Source organism: Zalophus californianus, chromosome 4 (genome assembly GCF_009762305.2).
Source record: "Zalophus californianus isolate mZalCal1 chromosome 4, mZalCal1.pri.v2, whole genome shotgun sequence".
Lineage (NCBI taxonomy): Eukaryota > Metazoa > Chordata > Mammalia > Carnivora > Otariidae > Zalophus > Zalophus californianus.
The window spans coordinates 154,593,575-154,613,461 of NC_045598.1; the positions used below are offsets into that span (position 1 = coordinate 154,593,575).

General features: G+C 41.3%; 2 protein-coding genes across 11 annotated transcripts in view; one reads left to right on the forward strand and one right to left on the reverse strand.

The window, feature by feature from the left end:
* The window catches only part of RGS22 (regulator of G protein signaling 22), a 118,771-nt gene extending 104,207 nt beyond the window's left edge, over positions 1-14,564 (reverse strand). For all 10 annotated transcript variants that reach the window (XR_003517448.2, XM_027579587.2, XM_027579540.2 and 7 more), the window contains exons 1-3: positions 14,433-14,564; positions 13,918-13,946; positions 2,777-2,839 (exon numbers count right to left, since the gene is read on the reverse strand). Coding sequence is in view for 9 of the 10 variants with exons in the window: in XM_027579587.2 (XP_027435388.2) it covers positions 2,777-2,839; positions 13,918-13,946; positions 14,433-14,457 (117 nt within the window). In the remaining variant the exon portion in view is untranslated. The remainder of the gene's footprint in view (positions 1-2,776; positions 2,840-13,917; positions 13,947-14,432) is intronic.
* LOC113925596 (ESX-1 secretion-associated protein EspK-like) lies at positions 14,456-16,585 on the forward strand. The gene is made up of 3 exons (XM_027600115.1): positions 14,456-14,819; positions 15,715-15,857; positions 16,333-16,585. Exons 1-2 carry the CDS (start codon positions 14,456-14,458, stop codon positions 15,765-15,767), a joined length of 417 nt encoding a protein of 138 aa, XP_027455916.1. The 3' UTR covers positions 15,768-15,857; positions 16,333-16,585.
* Positions 16,586-19,887: the final 3,302 nt, after the last annotated feature.

Below are 19,887 nucleotides of genomic sequence, written 5' to 3' on the forward strand. Positions count from 1 at the left end.
AGAAGGTGATACAAGTATCTCAGGGACGAGCACCCCAGCCTGGAGGGCCCTGAGTATGCTTGGCATATTCATGGTTGAGAAACATGAAGAGGGCCAGTTAGGCTGGAAAAGAATTAACAAGGGGAAGACGCGTAGGAAATAAAGATCAGGGGATGAGGTGACAAAAGCCAGATCATACAGGAATCTGGATTTTATTCTTTTTTTTTTTTTTAAGATTTTATTTATTTATTCATGAGAGACAGAGGAGGAGAGAGAGAGAGGGAGAGAGAGAGAGAAGCAGAGGGAGAAGCAGGCTCCCAAGGAGCAGGGAGCCCGATGCGGGACTCGATCCCAGGACCGTGGGATCATGACCTGAGCCGAAGGCAGACGCTTAACCATCTGAGCCACCCAGGCGCCCTGGATTTTATTCTTAATGTAAGGAGAAATCACTTTTGAGGGCTTTGAGCAGGAAGTAACATGGTTCCATTTATCGGTATTATTATTGTGGCTGTTACTGTTATTAGTATGCTTTACTGAAACCATAATACATTAAATTTATGGTTCCCTAAAATGCCAGTCCACAACACTCCAAAAAAGAGAGGTCAGTTTGGCACACTTATTCTCAGCAAACCCATACTGGCTTCTAATTCTTAGTCAAGTGCTTATAAACCAAACATTACTAATTGTTCTAGAATCTTGCCCAGAACTTGGTTTGAGAATCCATCATTCTTTCCACCCCCCTGCCCCAGCCCCAAATTCTTTTTTGGAAACCTGTGACCATATTTCCCTTTCTTCCATCTTATGGCGTGAAGCATGGGTAGTTAATACGTAGATTGCACGGTACCATATGCAGATGCAAAGGAATGAGAGATGGTGGCGGGGCGGTGGGGGGGTGGTGGGCGGCGGTGGAGAATGAAAAGCAGAAGGATTTGGACAGACAGAAAATAGGGGAAAAGTGGTCCCGGTGGGCTGCATGGCACAGATGAAAGGGTGAAACTGCAGGGGTCTGCTGGGGTGGGATGAACCCATGATTGAAGTGACACTCTGTCATCTCATCTAAACCCTGAAAGGAATCACACAAAAATGGTAACATTGTTCCTGACTGGATGGCAGGACTGTGGCTGAATTTTTCTTACATTTAAGGTAAATCTTCTCTAGTATTTTTATATCAGTTCTGTAATTTAAAATAGATTTAAAAAAAAAGTAGGTACGGGAATTTATGTTCTGGAGCAAGTAAAAGTCAAGATAATCGCAAATCTTGAGACGATGAAATATAAATCTTGAGAAGCTGAAATCAGACCCAATATAGAGATTTTTCTCTTTAAAATGTCACAAAAATGGGAGGAAGAATGGAGAATGCAGAGCCTAGAGGAAAGACTACATAATCTGGAAGAGCAAAATTCTGACAGTTTTGTGATACTGCTGAGGTTTTTATATTATATAACTGGATAATGAAAGTTGGAAAATCAGACCAAATAAGAACCCATCAGGTATCCTATAATATCACTCAGTCCTGTTGCTGGAAAGGGAGAGGTGTTTGGTGTCTCAACCTAACCCCCATAATGGTTCCAGAGGCCTTGCTAGGCCAAAAGGAAGAGAGAACACAAATTCTTTTGGAAAAAGGAAAATAAGATAAAACAACAAACATGCAGACATAGATACATACATACATACAAAAACTAATCTAGGCAACAAAGTGCACCTAGTACTTTCCCTTCAAAAGACATTTTCAGTGGCTAGGCTTTAAGAGGCTTAACATATTATGGCCCACTCCCTTTAAAATTACTCGTGGGGTGCCTGAGTGGCTTAGTCAGTTGAACGTCCGACTCTTGATTTCAGCTCAGGTTGTGATCTCGGGGTCCTGGAGTCCAGCCCAGCGTCTGGCTCCATGCTCAGCAGGGAGTCTGCTTCAGGATTCTCTCTCTCCCTCTCCTCCCTCTGCCCCTACCCCCACCCCCGATCTCATGCTTTTCTCTCTTAAATAAATGAATCTTTAAAAATAAATAAAACAAAATAACATAACTTGTGAATTTTTTATATCCCAAAATTTCCCTAGTAAATATGTTAATGAAAAAAGTTTTCTGCATTTTCATAACAAATAATGAAAACCTTTTCTTATCTTTCTTTTATCTGACATTCCTGATTAACTTTATTTACTAAGCAATGTTTTTTATGCACTTCCATTTCACTTTTACCAACCCCCTTGATAACTAGTCTAACAGTCACTGCTCCCTAATACTAAAAATCTATTATTTGGCAACCACCTATGTCTTATTTACTCTTGATATAAAATTCTAGTTGACTTAAACACAAGTTCCACTTTAGTATCTGCCTAAGGCGATGCCAATAATTGCCTAGAGGCAAGAAATACAGTTTCCTAATTTTTTTGATATTTCGTCCTTATCACCTCTGTTCAAAGCCTGAAATGGTGCCAAATACAACAACATCAGATTTTATACAGAACACTTTTTTTCTAGTTTATCCACATTTATTTTTTATTATTATTTATTTAATTTTTGTACAGAATACTTTTAATGATTAGAAATATTCCACCTTTCTTATCCATCCATTCATTCATTCATTTTTATTGTGGTACAACGGACTCAGCTATCTTCAATAATTCCTAAATATGATTCAAACCCAAATGGTTAAGTCCATAAAAAGATACAAACTTTACCTAAATGCTTTAATAGTTTTAAAAAATATTATCCCTGATAAATTTGTCTTACAAGATAATGCAGTGATTACAATATTTCGCTTTGATAATAAATTCCATAGAACATAATAATACACTCACTGGAAGGCTTAGGAATTCATTAAAGTAGTCCACAAGGAAATCATCTGTTGCCAAAGAATCTTCCTGCAAAAACATAAAACACAATATTATGTTTATACTAAAATGTTTTAAAACATGCCAATATTATTCTCTAATTTTGCTTATCAATACATTATAAGGTAGATCTTCAGATCTTTTTCAATCTGTCAACATCGAATCCTTGCTATAAACAGAACACAGTGCTACAATCTCTGGAAGGAAAAAATAACAAAATAGAACGGAGCATACTCTTAGAAGATTTTGCTAGTATGCCTAACTGAAAAACAGAACACATGAAAAATACAGCACCGTACTTAAACGAAATGTAGCACAAACCATCACACATGGTAAATTTCCCACAGACTTATTTTCATACATTTATGTATATATTATTTATATTCATATTATACATATTTCATAAAAATAATGGCAGAATCAATAAAGATAGAACCAGTGTTTGGAGTTAAAATGAAATTCAGAATGCATATTTTTTAAATTGCCCCATGGAAGTGATAAACTAAGGAAAGAAAATATTCTACTGCTTCCTCCTCAGAATGAGATAGCTTTAATAATTTGAGTCCTGCTTAACTTTTGCATGAAGAAACTTTGACAATGCATATGTTCTAAGCATAAAGATTGTATATATTTTTTCCATAACTATCTCACCCACCAACATAGTCGCTTTTAAAATTGGCAAAATTGGAAAACCATTGCCAAGAACAAATTCTTTCTTCCAAATAAAACACCTTATTTTATTAGCAATTGTTTCCATTGTGTCAAAAGCACATCATCGCATACTCTGTTATATATAGCATGTGTTTATTTTGTTATTCATAATTATATTTCCACTTTGCAAATCTAACATGAAAGTTGACAATATGTCACAATGCTATTATTTCCATATGGCTGATTATTTTCTTCTTATATTGGTCAATTTAAAAAATTTGTTGAGTATAGTGTTGCAGTAAAAGGAAGATACTGCAGCATATTAACTTGGAAAATACATTTTTCAGGGTACTTTCTTTAAGTATCTGTAGTGCAATTGGAATAGAGTGATAAACAACCACACAGGATGTCTATCAAGGAACTTACTGAAAATCTATGAACTTTTAAAACAACAAACTAAGAATTTAGTTTACTAAAAATCTCAATTGATTAGAACAACAAACAACTTAGGATCTCATAAATCTTCTGCATTCATAGTACTGCCTCAGTAATACATTCTCAAAGAATATATTCTGACTCACAAAGATCTAATAAAGCAGAACAAAGCAGATAACACTTGGTGAGGGCTCTCTACAGCTAATAAGCTCTCAAATTTTACCTTTCAAAATGACTTTAATTTTCTGGACTTTATTTAGTGAACTACCTACTTTCTGCTAACTCTTAGGAGAAATCAATTGAATTTAATAAATATTTTTAGGAGCTCCCAGATGGAAGAAGGCACTGTGCTACAATAAGGGTGGCCACACTTTGCACTACTGGGCTCATGATCAAAAATCCTCAGATGGGGAGCGTGAGTATTTTTAATTAATAACAATGGTGGAGTACAGTCCCTTGTTAATTTTTCTAAGATAGCACTGTATTTTTAAATTTCACCTCTAAAACAGAATATATATTTCACAGAGTCAGATGGACCTACATATTGCCTAGAATTTGGCCAGCCACATAGCCAGAAATTTCTAGATAATCCTCAAATTCATATATTCATTTCCTGATGCCTCACCCTTCTCAGAGACTCTAACTCAGTGATTTCTAAACTCTCTGTGATGAAGTAATGTTTTGTTGTGTTTTTTTCCCTAATCCCTAAGTTTCAGACAAATAACTTGTAAAATACAGTAAGAATGAATTAACTAGAAAATGAAATAAAAGATATATGTAATACAAAAGGCCAATTGTTGGTTACTAAATTCAATAAATACAGGCATACTGTCAAACCACCATGAAGTTTCTAAGCGTTTTCTCTCGATTTCTGAACTCATCTCGGCAAGGACTAAGAGTCTCAGGCACCTCTGATCCACAAACCTTCATCAAGCAGCAGTGCCCCGACACCCTGGTGAGCAGTTTGCTTTCAGTAACCTCGGGTCCCCCTGAAACCAAGCCACCCTGTAGGGCATTTCCTTGGCATTCAGTCACACCCTCAGGTTTGCATTAACGACTACAGAAACTCAAAGTATTCAAAAACATCAAAATCTGGATTTCTCTTCTGAAGTTGTATCTTACTTTCTCCCCATCTGAAATATCAGCACTTCTGCTATTAGGGAAGTTCTACAATAGAAATAAACATGAGGGGCACCTGGGTGGCTTGAGTTGGTTGAGCATCTGCCTTCAGTTCAGGTCATGATCTCAGGGTCCTGGTATCGAGACCCATGTTGGGCTCCCTGCTCAGCGGGAAGTCTGTTTCTCCCTCTGCCCCCCACCCCCTCTTGTTCTTGTTCTCTCTCTCTCTCAAATAAATAAAATCTTTAAAGAAGAAAGCATGGTCTCCAAGTGCCATTTGCTCTGTCCTCCTGTTGCACTTTAACGGGAAGGCTTGCACTTCTCTAAACAAATAAGCATTAATTACCTTCCCACTGAAGTTTCTGGTCCAATGTATTCAGAATCTTGTCATAATGAGAAACTTATTCAACCCTTGACTTGTTATTTATTTATCCTTATTTGTTAAGGATTTTAATAAAACCTTTATTCTCAAAACTCTTTATTTAAAAAAAAAAATTTTAGGGCACCTGGGTGGCTCAGTTGGTTAAGCGACTGCCTTTGGCTCAGGTCATGATCCTGGAGTCCGGCGAGGGATCAAGTCCCGCATCCGGCTCCCTGCTCAGCAGGGAGCCTGCTTCTCCCTCTGACCCTCTTCCCTCTCGTGCTCTCTATCTCTCATTCTCTCTCTCTCAAATAAATAAATCAAATCTTTTAAAAAAAACACAAAAGAATATTTATAAAAAAATAAATAAATAATAAAAAAATAAATAAAAATAAATTTTTAAGGCCTTGATCTGAAGAAGCAGCTCAGTTCCTCTAGTAAGTCTCCACAATCTAGTCACATGGCCATATTAAAATGAACTAAGTCGCCATATTTGGTATTAATATATTCCAAATAACCAATAAACTGGTGATGTTTGTACTACTGGTACAATCAAGACGAACACTGAGTTACAATCAATTCCTCCATTACATCATTTCATGGACCTGACTGCAAAATTTGCAACACAGATTCTCTGCTGAATGATGCAAGAGAAGGCAGGAACGTTTTTTTCAGAATTGAATACACACTTGAAACCTGTTTTTTCATGTGCTACAGGTGTGCCATCTGTGAAAGTGAAGTCAGCTTTTCCGATTTTAGTCCAAACTTCTCAAGTTTCTTCCTGAAAGAAGGTTAAGCAAAATAGTTCCTATGTGCTGGCTAATTATGATGGACAAAAATTTTTTTGCTTAAAAATTTATTTTGCTGCACCCTCAAATCAGATAAACTACAATTAGTTCACCACTCTAAAAGATGCAAGATACACAGAGAAGACCTTGTAAACAAGAAGGATGAAATAAGATAAAAACAGGGGCGCCTGGGTGGCTCAGTCGGTTAAGCGTCTGCCTTTGGCTCAGGTCATGGTCCCAATGTCCTGGGATCAAGCCCCACATCGGGCTCCCTGCTCAGCGGGAAGCCTGCTTCTCCCTCTGCCTGCCACTTCCCCTGCTTGTGTTCCTGCTCTTGCTGTCTCTCTGTCAAATAAATAAATAAAATCTTTAAAAAAAAAAAGAAAGAAGATAAAGACAGACATAAACCATAGTCCAAGAAAGAATATGATACATACCAAAAGAAAATTACAATATTAAATGTTTCCTCTCAAAGGAAGGAAACATACTATCTGGTAGGAGGAATCAGAAGAGACTCAAGTAGAAAAATGGCATTTGAAATAACTTCAAATTCTCTAATTAGAAATACCTACATGAGAGGCAATAATGCAGAATGCAGAGAGAAATGCATGAGCAAAGAGAGGTGGAAAGTAAAACATAGTAAAGGGGATCACAGTTAGCTAATGGCAGAAGTAGAAAAATAATCCAAGTTTCCAACTTCCTTTCAAGCCATTCACACACAAAGCCATTTTTCCGATGCAGAATCCTGTACTGATACACTTTAGATTAAGAATGCTCTCATCAGGGGGGCGCCTGGGTGGCTCAGACATTTAAGCGTCTGCCTTCGGCTCAGGTCATGATCCCGGGGTCCTGGGATGGTGCCCCTCATGGGCTCCCTGCTCAGCGGGAAGCCTGCTTCTCCCTCTCCCTCTGCCTCTGCCTGCTGCTTTCCCTGCTTGTGCTCTCTCTCTCTCTCTCTCTGATAAATAAAATTTTAAAAAAAGAATGCTCTCATCAGGGATGCCTGGGTGGCTCAGTCGGTGAAGCGTCTGCCTTCAGCTCAGGTCATCATCCCAGGGTCCTGGGATCGAGTCTCACATCAGGTTCCTTGCTCAGTGGGGAGCCTGCTTCTCCCTCTGCCTGCTCTGCCTGCCACTCCCCCTGCTTGTTCTCTCTCTGTCTCCTTGACAAATAAATAAATAAAATCTTTTAAAAAAAAAAGAATGCTTTCATTAATCAGTGAATAGGACAGACCATATTTCCAAAATTACACCTACCAGGATGCACCTATTTTTGCTGCTTCTTCCTTAAGTACACATGGTCTTTCTTTTCTCCTTTCTAAACAAGCCAATCACTAGACCAGAGCTTTCCACCAGGATGCAATAAAACAGTGGTGTATAGACAATTGAATTTAATGGGTCAAGTCAAAGTGGACCTCTTCAGCCTTCAAGGCAACCAGGCACAGCCAGGGATGGCTGGAGTTTCCAGGATCATGATGTCTGGTTGTGAGCAACCTGGTTTGGGACTCCTTGTGTCCATCTCCCTCCCCTGGAGAAGGCAATTGATGAGTTACATCCCACACCCACCGCTCCTCTGTAAGACACTGAGCATAGCCAAGGAGTTGCTCAAGCCTCTGGACACAGATTTATTAGCTATCTGTAGAGCATATCACTGTCCCATGAAGCTGCCAGAAGAGATTGTTCGAGATGTCCAAGAAAACCATGCACAGCCAAAGGTGCTGACAGCTTAGAGGAAGGGGGGAAGGGAGATCCTGGAAGTCTGCAGAGGATGGCCTCAAATCTCTGCCTTCACATATATCAGATATTTCTGTCTATTGATAACTGATGTATGCCTGTAGTAGTATCCAAGTTAGATACAAGGTGATCACTCAAAAACTGTATGCATATACTGCAACATAGTTTCATCATTATTTAGAAATATTTGATATGAAACATTTTATTGATTTCTAAATCAATTTGTTTACCCTAAGAAATTTTGACATATTTGTCATGAGAAGAACTATTACATTTTAATTTCAATTCTTGCAATTTGGAATGGTTACAAAAAACAGTCTAAAAATTTTTAACTCTTATTGGGTGAACAGTTTCTTACCAATAGAGACTATTCAAGAATTTTAAGAGATCACCATTAAAAAAATCTAGATTAGTAATTGCATACAGACATTTCAACCATAAAACTTCATATTAAAACGTTACCTACATCCAAAAAAGGAAATTAAGAATTTGATTTACAAGGAAATTTGCTGCAAAGTAGTAAGAGAAGACATAAATACATGGAAAACATACCATGTTTATGAATTGGAAGACAATATTGTTAAGATGACAATACCATCCAAAGCAATCTACAGATTTAGTACCAAAATCCCCATAACATTAATTATAACAGATCTCCACGAAAATCCCAATAACGTTATTTTTTGCAGAAATAGAAAAACTCATCCTAAAACTCATATGGAATTTCAAGGGACCTCAAATAGCCAAAACCATCTTGAAAAAGAACAAATTTGAAGAACTCACATATCCTGATTTCAATACTTACTACAAAACTACAGTAATCAAAACAGTGTGGCATAAAAAAACAGAGATAGAGACCACTGGAATAGAGTCCATAAATAAACCCTCTCATACATGGTCAAATGGTTTTCAACAAGGGTGCTAAGATCATTCAGTGAGGAAAGGACACTATTTATCAACAAATGGTGCTAGAAAACTGAATATCCACATGCAAAAGAATGAAGTTGGACCCTTACCTTATACCATACACAAAAATTAACTCAAAATGGATGAAAGACCTGGGCGCCTGGGTGGCTCAGTTGGTTAAGCGACTGCCTTCGGCTCAGGTCATGATCCCGGAGTCCCGGGATCGAGTCCCACATCGGGCTCCCTGCTCAGTAAGGGAGCCTGCTTCTCCCTCTGACCCTCCCCCCTCTCATGTATTCTCTCTCTCTCATTCTCTCTCTCTCAAATAAATAATCTTTAAAAAAAAAATGGATGAAAGACCTAAACATAAGAACTAAAACTATAAAATACTTCCCAAAAAACATAAAGATAATTCTTTATGACCTTGTATTTGCCCGTGGATTCTTAGACATTACACCAAAAGCATGAGCAATAAAAGAAAAATAGGACTTTATGAAAATTTTAAAATTTTGTGCATCAAAGGCATCTATTAAGAAAGTGAAAAGGCGGGGCGCCTGGGTGGCTCAGTCGTTAAGCATCTACCTTCAGCTTAGGTCATGATCCCAGGGTCCTGGGATTGAGCCCCGCGTCAGGCTCCCTGCTCAGCAGGAAGCCTGCTTCCCCCTCTCCCACTCCCCCTGCTTGTGTTCCTGCTCCCGCTATCTCTCTGTCAAATAAATAAATTTTTAAAATCTTTAAAAAAAAAAAAAGAAAGTGAAAAGGCCACCTACAGAATGTGAGAAAATATTTGCAAATCATATATCTGATAAGCAAGAAAAAGATAAACAATCCACATTTTTTAAATGGGCAAAGGTCCTGAATAGACATTTCTCCAAAGAAGATATTCAAGTAGTCAATAAGCATGTGAAAAGATGCTCAACATCACTAGCAATAAGAGAAATTAAAATCAAAACCACAATGAGATATCACTTCACATCTACTAGGTGGGCTGCAATTTAAAAAAAAAAAAAAGTAAAATAACAAGTATTGGTGGGAATGTGGAGAAATTGGGACCTTTGTATGCTGCTGGTGGGAATGTGAGATAGTGTAGCTACTGTCGAGCATAGTGTGGCAGTTCCTCAAAAAATTAGATATATAATTACCATATGACCCAGCAATTCCGGTTCTGGGTATATGCCCAAAAGAACTGAAAGCAGGGACACAAATAGAATTTTGTACACCCATGTTCATAGTGGCATTATTCATAATAGCCAAAAAGTGAAGCAATTCAAATGTCCATTGACATACCAAAGGATAAACGAGATATGGTATATACATACATGGAATGGTATTCAGCCTTAAAAAGGAATGAAATTCTGATTCATGCAACAACATGGATGATCCTTGAAAATGTAATGCTAAATAAAATAAGCCAGACACAAAAGGACAAATATTGTATGATTCCACTTATATGAGGTACCTAGAATAGTCAAATCTTTAAAGACAGAAAGTAGAATAATGGTAACCAGAGGCAAGTTACTGTCTAATGAATACAGAGCCACCTGGGTGGCTCAGTCATTTGAGCATCCGACTCTTGATTTTGGCTCAGGTCATGATCTCAGGGTCGTGAGATTGAGCCCTGCATCGGGCTCCGTGCGGGGCATGCAGCCTGCTTGGGAAAATGTAGTCTAATCTAGAAAGCAACGTGTCTAGCATATATTGTGGGAAAGGGTAGAATCGATCTGGGTGAGCCAGAGAGCTCTGCCGCATTATTTCTCTAAGAATATCAATGAGAAAAAAAATTATTTTGATATTTTTGAAAAACTGAGGTAAATATGTGTGCAAGGCATGAATTATTTAATCCACCAATAATCCTGGGTGAGCACATGCATTGCAGGAGCTGGTCACCAACTGGTCTCTGGGGCAAGCTGCAGAGTTCAAAGGCGGTGCGGACGACGTGAGGCTGGTCATGCTGTCATTGAGGTGAGCTGGGCCTTGAAGGGGGTGCGAGACGGGGAGGGTAACGGAGGCAAAACCGCACGGCAAAGGCGAGAAGGCTGGAGCAGAAGAAATGTGGAAGTACTTAATAATCCCCAAAACAGTACGAACATGGTCTATCACACGGGAAGTACTGGGACGTAAGGTTAAAAAAGGCTAAAAAGCCATAGAAAAGATTCTGAATTGCTGGAGGGAGGTGTTTGACTTTCCGGCTCTGCCAGCTACTAGAGGTGTGGCCTCCGGCCAAGTTGGTTAACAGTTGCGGATTTCAACTTCCTCATCTGTGAAATGTGGGTGATTAATAACAACCTAATGGAGTTGTAATGAGGTTAAATACTAGCCTGTAGTCAGCATTCAATAAATAGGAGGATTAATAAAAGAGTGGAGCAATCAAGGAACGTGGTAATTCTTTAAAGTTGTGAATAGCAATCGGACAGCCAGGGAGCCAGGGCAGGAGTGATGGGAGGGGGAGAGTCTGAAGGCAGACAGAGCAAAGCCATCATCAGCCAGCGCAGGCAATGCACACGAGTTTGCACTTTAAGCTTTAGGCCAAGAAAAATTGGAGTTGACAGAGGGAATATTGGAGGTAGTGATATCAGTTAGGACTACTGCCAGGGTCCAGGCCCGCATGAGGGCCTGAAATAAGACAGTAGCTGTGAGGCTGGAGAAAAAGACCCGGATAGGAAAGGAACTTGGTAAATGATTGCAGGTGGGAGGTGAAGAAAAGGGAAGAAAGTTCTGGCCTCTTGGACGACGGAATGGCCAGTGGCACCATGAACCAAAACAAGAAAAAGAGGAAGAAAAACAGCAGGGGGCTGCGGGGAGCAGGGAAAGGAGCTCACTTTATCACATTCCTGAGAAAGAGAGTATGGAATAGGAATGGCACTGTGGTGGTGATGCAGGGACATCCAGCTGAGGAAGGCGCCCCATAACCCAACGGATATAGGGTGCTGGCGTCAGAAAAGGCGTCTGGGTTGGAGACGTATAGATCTGGAAGCTCTGGGAAACAAGAGCAGCTAAAACTACAGGAGAAGAAGAGCTCCCCCAGAAGCAGTCTGTGGAACAGAGTCCTGAAGAGGGTCAACACTTTCACGGGCAAAAGAAAGAGAAGCCGGAAATGGGGACATGAACAAGAGAGATGGGAAACCAGGAGATGGTGGTATCAGAGACACCAAGAGAAAGAGGGGTGGCTAATAGAGTCTTGGAGCTGTTATGAGTTCACCAACAGTTACAAAGACCTGAGGGGTCAGCAGGCTACTCAAATGGTTAAATGCAAGGCTGCTGAGTCCTCCTCAGAGAATTTATGGTAGAATTGTATGGGAAAGATGGGCTCCAGAAATGCTGACCTCCTGCAGGAATGAAGAACAGTTCTGAAAGCAGTTTAAAGAAATCTGCCACTATCCAGGGTTACACCAAGGCAACAAGAAGACGGGTGGGGTTTCTGGCATGCTGTTTGTGTCTCCATCTTGATGTCTGTCTGTCTGTCACGCTCTCTCTCTCTCTCTCAGTAGTGGACCAAAGGTCCAGAAGGGTGAAAATGAAGGTGCTAGCAGATGCAGCCCCTCACCCTCTCCTTTCACAGCCCCTCCCTGCTAGACTGTAAACTTTTCGAGACTTATCTTCAGCATCTAGTAGTGCACTGTGAATATAGAGGCACTCATGTTTGTTGAATAAAAAGCCAAAAGCAAATAAGGTAACTGGCCAACAAGAGAAATAAGTGCTGGAAGACATAAGCCAAATAGCACAGAGAAGTGGTGAAGGGGAGGAAAAATTCTTCTCTGCCCTCAAGGCCTTCCAGCTAGACTAAGAATTGCATTTACATGAGACAGATTAACAGGAGAAGATCAGATTTAATAGTGTGCATATGGGGAATCCACAAAGGCATGGAAATTCCAAAGATAGGCAAAATGAGGACTTTGTGTCCTTCTGACTCAAGGAGAAGGGGTAGGGGTCTGGGAGTTCCAAGGGAAAGAGTGCAATTCACAGGAGGATGAAAAAGAGGAAGTGTTTGGTAAGCCAATGTGGGCTGGGCCACTGGGAACCCATGGGACATGGGGGACTTGGATCAAACAGGCCTTGCCAGGGGCACCTGGGTGGCTCAGTGGTTAAGTGTCTGCCTTCAGCTCAGGTCCTGCTCCCAGGGTCCTGGGATTGAGCCCCGCATCCGGCTCCCCGCTCAGTGAGGAGTCTGCTTCTCTCTTTGCCTGCCGCACCCCCTGCTTCGGCGCTCTCTCTCTCTCTCTCTCTTTTTCTCTGTCAAATAAATAAATAAAATCTTTATTTAAAAAAAAAAAAAAAAACAGGCCTTGCCAGGTTCTTCCCCGTCTGCCGTACCTTGTTCATACCATAATGCCGTTCTCTGTGGTGACAGTTCTCTTCCTGGATCCTCTACCTAAATTCTTTTTAGGCGGTTGCAGGAGAGATAAAGAGCTGTTCCTCAATCTGCTGGGTTTTAACTGTTTTTAACTCAAAATAATCCTCATGCCAAAGTGGCCCATCATGGGGCAGCCTGCCCTTGGCCCCTACAGTGGTTAGGGCTCTTAGAATCAAATTCCAACCTTAGTAGGAAATAGTTTCTACTATCTCCTATCTGGTTGTTTAACTTTGAGCAAGTTCCTTAAATATCCAACAAGTTACAATAGAACCCATCCTAAATAAAGCACTCACTTAAATGATCAAGGGTATAACCTATTTGGCAAAGGACTTATTACTACTCAACTCAGCAGAAGTCTGACCTGAAACATTCAGTACATTTTTAAAGTAATTATAACTATAAATTGACCACTTGTTATCAATCAGCGCCATCTACTAATGTTTACACAACCAGGAACTGCAGCGCCACATCACAATGAAACCATGGAGATAAAACCTACCTCTCACAGAGTCATGAAAGAGTTTAGAGAAATTAAATGAGGTCATTTATGTAAAAACATCCACCATAAAAATCAACTGGCCTCTTCTTAAAAATGTACCTGTTAAAGAATGTAAAAATGCTTGTACTCAGCACCACTGTTACCGAGCCGAAGCTTCTATTATATTCATTTGGCAAAAGGAGAAAAGAAAATATACAGCTTTTTTCTACAATCTATGATTTTAAAAAGCCAAGAGGGAAAATTAGCCCTCTAAAATTGTACTTACAAATCCTTCTTCTGTAATATCTGGTGGCTCTGAAACAAGATAAAATATGACATTATCTCACTCAAATCTGATTTCCTTTTAAAGTAAATGAAATAATTTGAGACAGCACCTAGCCCTGCTTTATACATGGGCAGGCTCAGTAAAATTTTGGCCCTCCGTTCATTCTCTGCACATGGATTGAATTTTAAGTTGGAATTCAAGGTGGAAGTGGGGAGGAAAGGCCTCTGGAATCCAGCTTGGTCACTAATTCACTGTGACCCTGAAGTTAACCTTGTAGGCTTCCATTATTCCGGCTGCAAAACGGAGAATTAAGCAAGACAAAATAAGACGGTGCCAATGAGGCAATGCAAACGGGGGTCGCCGGGGGCGGAGGGGGGGTAGAGGGAGCGGGTGAAATTCGCAATAAAATGCTAAGAAAGCGCAGGGGAGCCAGAGTTTGGAAAGTGTGGAAGCGGGGCGCCCGGGCAAGAAGTCAAGTCCAGAGGCGGGTGTGTGGTCCCCGCCGCCGTACCGACCTGCGGTGAGCCGCTTCTGGGGCATGCCGCCGCCGTTGCCCGCGCCCGTCCCCCGCGCTGGGCAGTCAGGGCGCCATCGCCCGGCAGCGCCCGTCTCTCCCCGGGAGCGAGAGCCGGAGCGCACGCCGACGCCGCCGAGTTGCTATGGAGCTGAGACAATGCGGGCCAGGCGGGCGGCGGCGCGCGCCTTCCCGGGGGCCCCGGGCCGCCGCAGCCAGTCCTCCTCCTCCTCCGGGGCAGGGGCGGACGCCGCCGCCAGGAGCCGGGGCACCCGCACGGCCTCCCCGGGAGAGAGACCCGACTCGCCCGGGCCTCGTGCCTGTGGTGCCCGCGGCTCCGGCCTGTTCCCGCGCATCAAGACCGTGGCCGCACCGTCCAGGAAACTCGGTGAATACTAGCTAGAAATGACCCGCCGGCGAGCGCGTGCGGGAGACAGGGCTCGAAGGGCTGGTCCTGAGAAGAGGAGGAAGAAAGGGGAGTCGGGCCTCAGGAGTTTCCTTGAAAAGGAAGGAAGGAGGACATAGTCACACACAGCGCCTGAGCTCATCCCCAGCTGTAGGAAATGCCTACATCAGAAGTCAAATATTCGTGTGCTTTAGGAACGAGATCTGCCCCCACGTTTTTGTTTCAATCTGTTACGGCTCCTGCCTTTTCAAGATAGCTAAGCTTTAAAAATTACCCGAGGAGGTCGTTGACAAGAACAATAAATCGACGATGTCCGTAGTGTGTGTTCCAGGAAAAGTTATGATAGAAGTAAAAAGTGAAATTCGAAAAATGAAAATCAAGAGGAGGGGGAAATTCAAAAATTCTAATCAAGAGGAGGGGGAGGGAAAGGAGGAAGGAGAAAAAGAAGATTTTTAGAAAAGTCATAGTCAAATTTCTAGTCCAGATTTCCACCTCAGGCTCTCCCTGCTCCTGGGAACCCTAAATCCAATTGCTTGCTGCACCTACACAGCGGTGGCTCCTCCTTGGATGCTTCCAAATCAAAATATCCAAAAGGAAATCTACATTTCCCCCCATTCCTTATCTTCAAATTTCATCTTTCTGCATATATCCCGTGTTCAGTAAGTGGTACCTTCATCTACTGGGTGACTCAAGCCAGAAACCCCATATTTAGTAAGGTCCTGCCAGTTTTAGGTCCTGCCAATTCTACAGTAAAGTATTTCTGGAGTCTGGAATCTCCTCTCCACTCCCATGAACAACCATACCCTAAGCACAGGCTCCCATGTGGAGTGTCATAAAAAGTTCCTTAACTTGTCCCTCTTCCCCTGCTTGCTTCCAGTGGGGTTCCCCTTAAATCCATTTCCTGTGCTGAAAGTGAAACAATCTCTCTAAATACGAAGATGGCCTACTTAAAACCTTCAGTGGCTCCACATTTGCCTCCTACACTGCGGGGGACATCCAAGGCCTGGCAGGGTACTGCAGGTATGTGTGAATGCTTGAGCAAGCAAGGAGTCAGACAATGGGTGCTTATAGAGCAAGGAACCGGTACACCTGCCTAGTTATAGTCCCTGCCTTGTCAATAGTACATAGTCAAAGAGAAAAATAAAACTATAAACCACTACTCGGACCAAACAAAATCACAGGGCCAAATGAAATCAAGGGGGAGTAGTGGAAGCAATTAGAAAGGCAAGGGAAGGTGTGAGGCCAAAAACCATGGAAGGGTTTTGTCGGCCCTTGCAAGGATCCCAACTTTCATCCTGAGTGAAATGCAAACCATAGAAGTTTTGAGCAGAGAAGTACTATGATCGTACTTTTATTTGAAAAGGCTCACTCCGGGTGCTGTCTAGAGAATGTAGATGGGCACAAGCAGAAGTAGACAGGAATTGACAGTGGCTCAGACCAGGGTGGTAGCAGTAACAGGTTTGAGAAAACTCAGATCCTGCATACATTTTAACAGCAGAGCCAAGGGGATTCCTGACAAGTTGGTTGTGGGCATGAAACAAAAAGTAGCTGAGAATAACTCCGAGGATTCTGGCATGAGCAACCAGAAGAATGGGATTGCCATCATCCGAGATGGGAAAAGTTGTGAGTGGGCCATGTTGTGGGGGAGAGTTTAAGAAGTGTATGAGCCTTACAAGTGAAGGTTCTGAATTTGCAGTTGATATAGAAGCCTGGAAGTTAGGAGATGTAAATTTGACAGCTGACCTATAAATGGGCTTTTTTATTTGCTTGCACTGTTTCTGCTGCCAGGGAAGCCCTTCTGGCCTTTTTCAAGCAAAATTTCCTCATTCTTCAATACTCAGCTCGAGTGTCATCTTCTCTAGTGTACCTTCCTATGAATTCCTTTCATTGGCCTCTCCTATTTTTCCTGTATATTGGGTAAAAATTGCTATCTTAAAACCATAATAATATTAAAATAATTGGTACAGGGGCGCCTGGGTGGCTCAGTCGTTAGGCGTCTGCCTTTGGCTCAGCTCATGGTCCTGGGGTCCTGGGGTCGAGCCCCGCATCGGGCTCCTTGCTCGGCCGGGAGCCTGCTTCTCCCTCTCCTGCTCCCCCTGCTTGTGTTCCCTCTCTGGCTGTCTCTCTGTGTCAAATAAATAAAATATTTAAAAATAAAATAAAATAAAATAATCGGTACAGAGAGGTGTGCCCACTACCTTCAGTGACACCTAGCAGACAGTAAATTCCTGGGGATTGAAAGAGATCCATCTTGGGGTGCCTGAGTGGCTCAGTCAGTTAAGTCGCTGCCTTCCACACGGGTCGATCCCAGGGTCCTGGGATCGAGTCCCACATTGGGCTCCTTGCTCAGCAGGGAGCCTGCTTCTCCCTCTCTCCCTCTCTGCTTGTGCTCTCTTTGTCAAATTAATAAAATCTTTAAAAAAAAAAAAAGAGATCCATCTCATTTTGCCCCCAACCCCCACACCCCTCTACTGAGTGCCTGCCACTCAGTACATATTTGTTGAAATATCTTCTCTGCATGCAATCATTCCGCACTGTGCCCTGTTCACAGAAGACTTGTTTATCCCTGTTTCAGATAACCACACCAATAATAAGTCAATTGTTTTTTCATCAAGTGTGGCTAACACTTATTGCACACTTAACTATGGGCCTCTAACAATACCCCCAAGAGATTGGTATTATTTCCAACAGTCTAGGAAACAGACTTCCAGAGGTGAGATAATTTGTTCAAAGACAAACAGCTTTAAAGTGTTGAAGCCACAAGTTGATCCAGGTCTGATTCCAAAGCCTTTGCTCTTTAACAACAATGCTATGCAGCCTTTCCCTCTAAAAATAATCTCATGAGGTTTCAAAAAACAACCTAAGAATCACAAAGACCGTAACTTGAACCCAAATGTGTAGGTTTTAAATTATTCTAATGTTTTGGTGATTTTATTTTTTTGTAATAGCTTCATTAAAATATAATTCATATATCATACAATTCACCTATCTGAAGTATATACTTCAGTGATTTTTAATATATTCAAAGTTGTGCAACTATCACCAAAATCAATTTTAGAACATTATTACCTCAAAAAAGCAATCACTAACCTACCCTCTGTCTCTGTGTATTTTCCTATTCTGGACATTTCATATAAATGGAATCATACCATATGTTGGGCTTTCATGCCTGGTTCCTTTCACTTAGCATGTTTCTAATTTTCATCCACATTGTGGCATGAATCAGTACTTCATTCCTTATTGCTGAATAATATTTCATTGTGTGGATATATCACAGTTTGTCCATTCATCAGTTGGTAGACATTGGGTTGTTTCTACTTTTTGGCTATTATGAATAATGCTTCTATGAACATCCATGTACAAGTTTTTGTGTGGACATATGCTTTCATTTCTCTTGAATATATACCTAGGAGTGGAATTGCTGGGTCAGAGGGTAATCCTATGTTTGTTTGACAACTCTTTGTAGCCTTTTGAGGAACTGCTACACTGCTGTTCCATATTGGCTGAGCCATTTTATATTATCACCACCAGTGGGTTAAGGATTCTGGTTTCACCACATCCTCACTAACATTTGTTATCATCTAACTTTTTTATTATAGCCATCCCACTGGGTGTGAAGTGGTTATCTCTTGGTGCAATTGATTCACATTTCCCTGAAGACTAGATTTAATTTACTTTTAAAATATTTTATTCTGTCTCTGCCCCCCAACTAGCTAGTTTTTCCAGAAATGCCTTTTTCTACCTTTGGTCTGTATCATTGTTGAAAACTGATGCTGTCCAAAACCAAAAGTTTATAATGGGAATTATATCTACATAAGTGGAATTAAGTTTCTGTTTACTCTGATTCTGGACATATTGGTAGCAAATTTGAAGGATGTGCTTGAGATGGCCTTACTTAGAAACAGACTTTGTAGTACACCTGTAGTTCAATTTGGGGAACTCTGGAGAGCATCTCAATCTCCCTGCAAAATATCTAAAACTGTTGACAAGAAGCCAACATAACCATGGGACAGAAGTGATATCATGTTAAGCTGCTGTGGACAAAAAAAAAAAATTGATTAGGTTTCAGATATGAGCCCTAAACCAAATGTTTCGAGGGCTGACCTAAATTGCAAAGATTTATTTGCACTAGGGCTACTCGATAGCCTGCTCAGGAGGCAAAGCTGCAAGGATTTATTCAATGATTCTCCCAAGTACTGCTGGAGAGATGTGCTAGTGCGTGTGTGTGTGTGTGTATGTGTGTGTGTGTGTGTGTGTATCTCGACAATCACAAGCAAAATTTCAGGCATCCTACGTGTTTAATGATTTAGAAGTACTAGTCCTTTCTTGAGTTTAATGTGGTAGGGTCCCACTTAAGCCTAGTTCTAAACTTTTCTGAATGTGAACAGGAATAGCACCAAAGGCTGAAATTTATATCATTGTGATTTTAATTTTTAGTGGTAATGAGATTTTTTTATACGGCTGAGAGTCTGAATATACAAATGGACAATGGCCAGACCCTATATGCCAATAGAACTCTGACTCAAATCTCTGCAGCAACCAGTCTTGGAAACCAAACCAAAACCTCTATGGCAATAGACCCAGAATAGTCAAATTTAAATGTTGGGGCAGTCGTTAAGTGTCTGCCTTCGGCTCAGGTCAGTAACTGCCAGTTTCCCTAATTTTTGTCCCTATTTCCAATTAAGGACCAACCAGAGAAAGCCAAATAAGCTTCCCAAACCAATCACATAGGATGCCCTGTAGATTATAGTTAGCCCGCTTCCTGCTCCCCCATGCCAACAACCTCCAATCAGAGCACACCTGAAGTCTTCCCCTTTTTGCACTATACAGCTTTCCCCCTCTCTTGCCTGCCTTGAGTCTCTACCAAATGCATATGATGGTGTCTGACTCCCTTGCTATTGCAAGCTCTGAATAAATACCCTTTGCTTGTTCTTCTCTGGGTTGTTTTCATTTATTTCCATATAATTAAACCATTTTTTAAAAATTTTTACACACAAATGAACCAGACTGACAGAAGAGTGCAGTATAATGTTTTTCCTAGGAGCTGGAT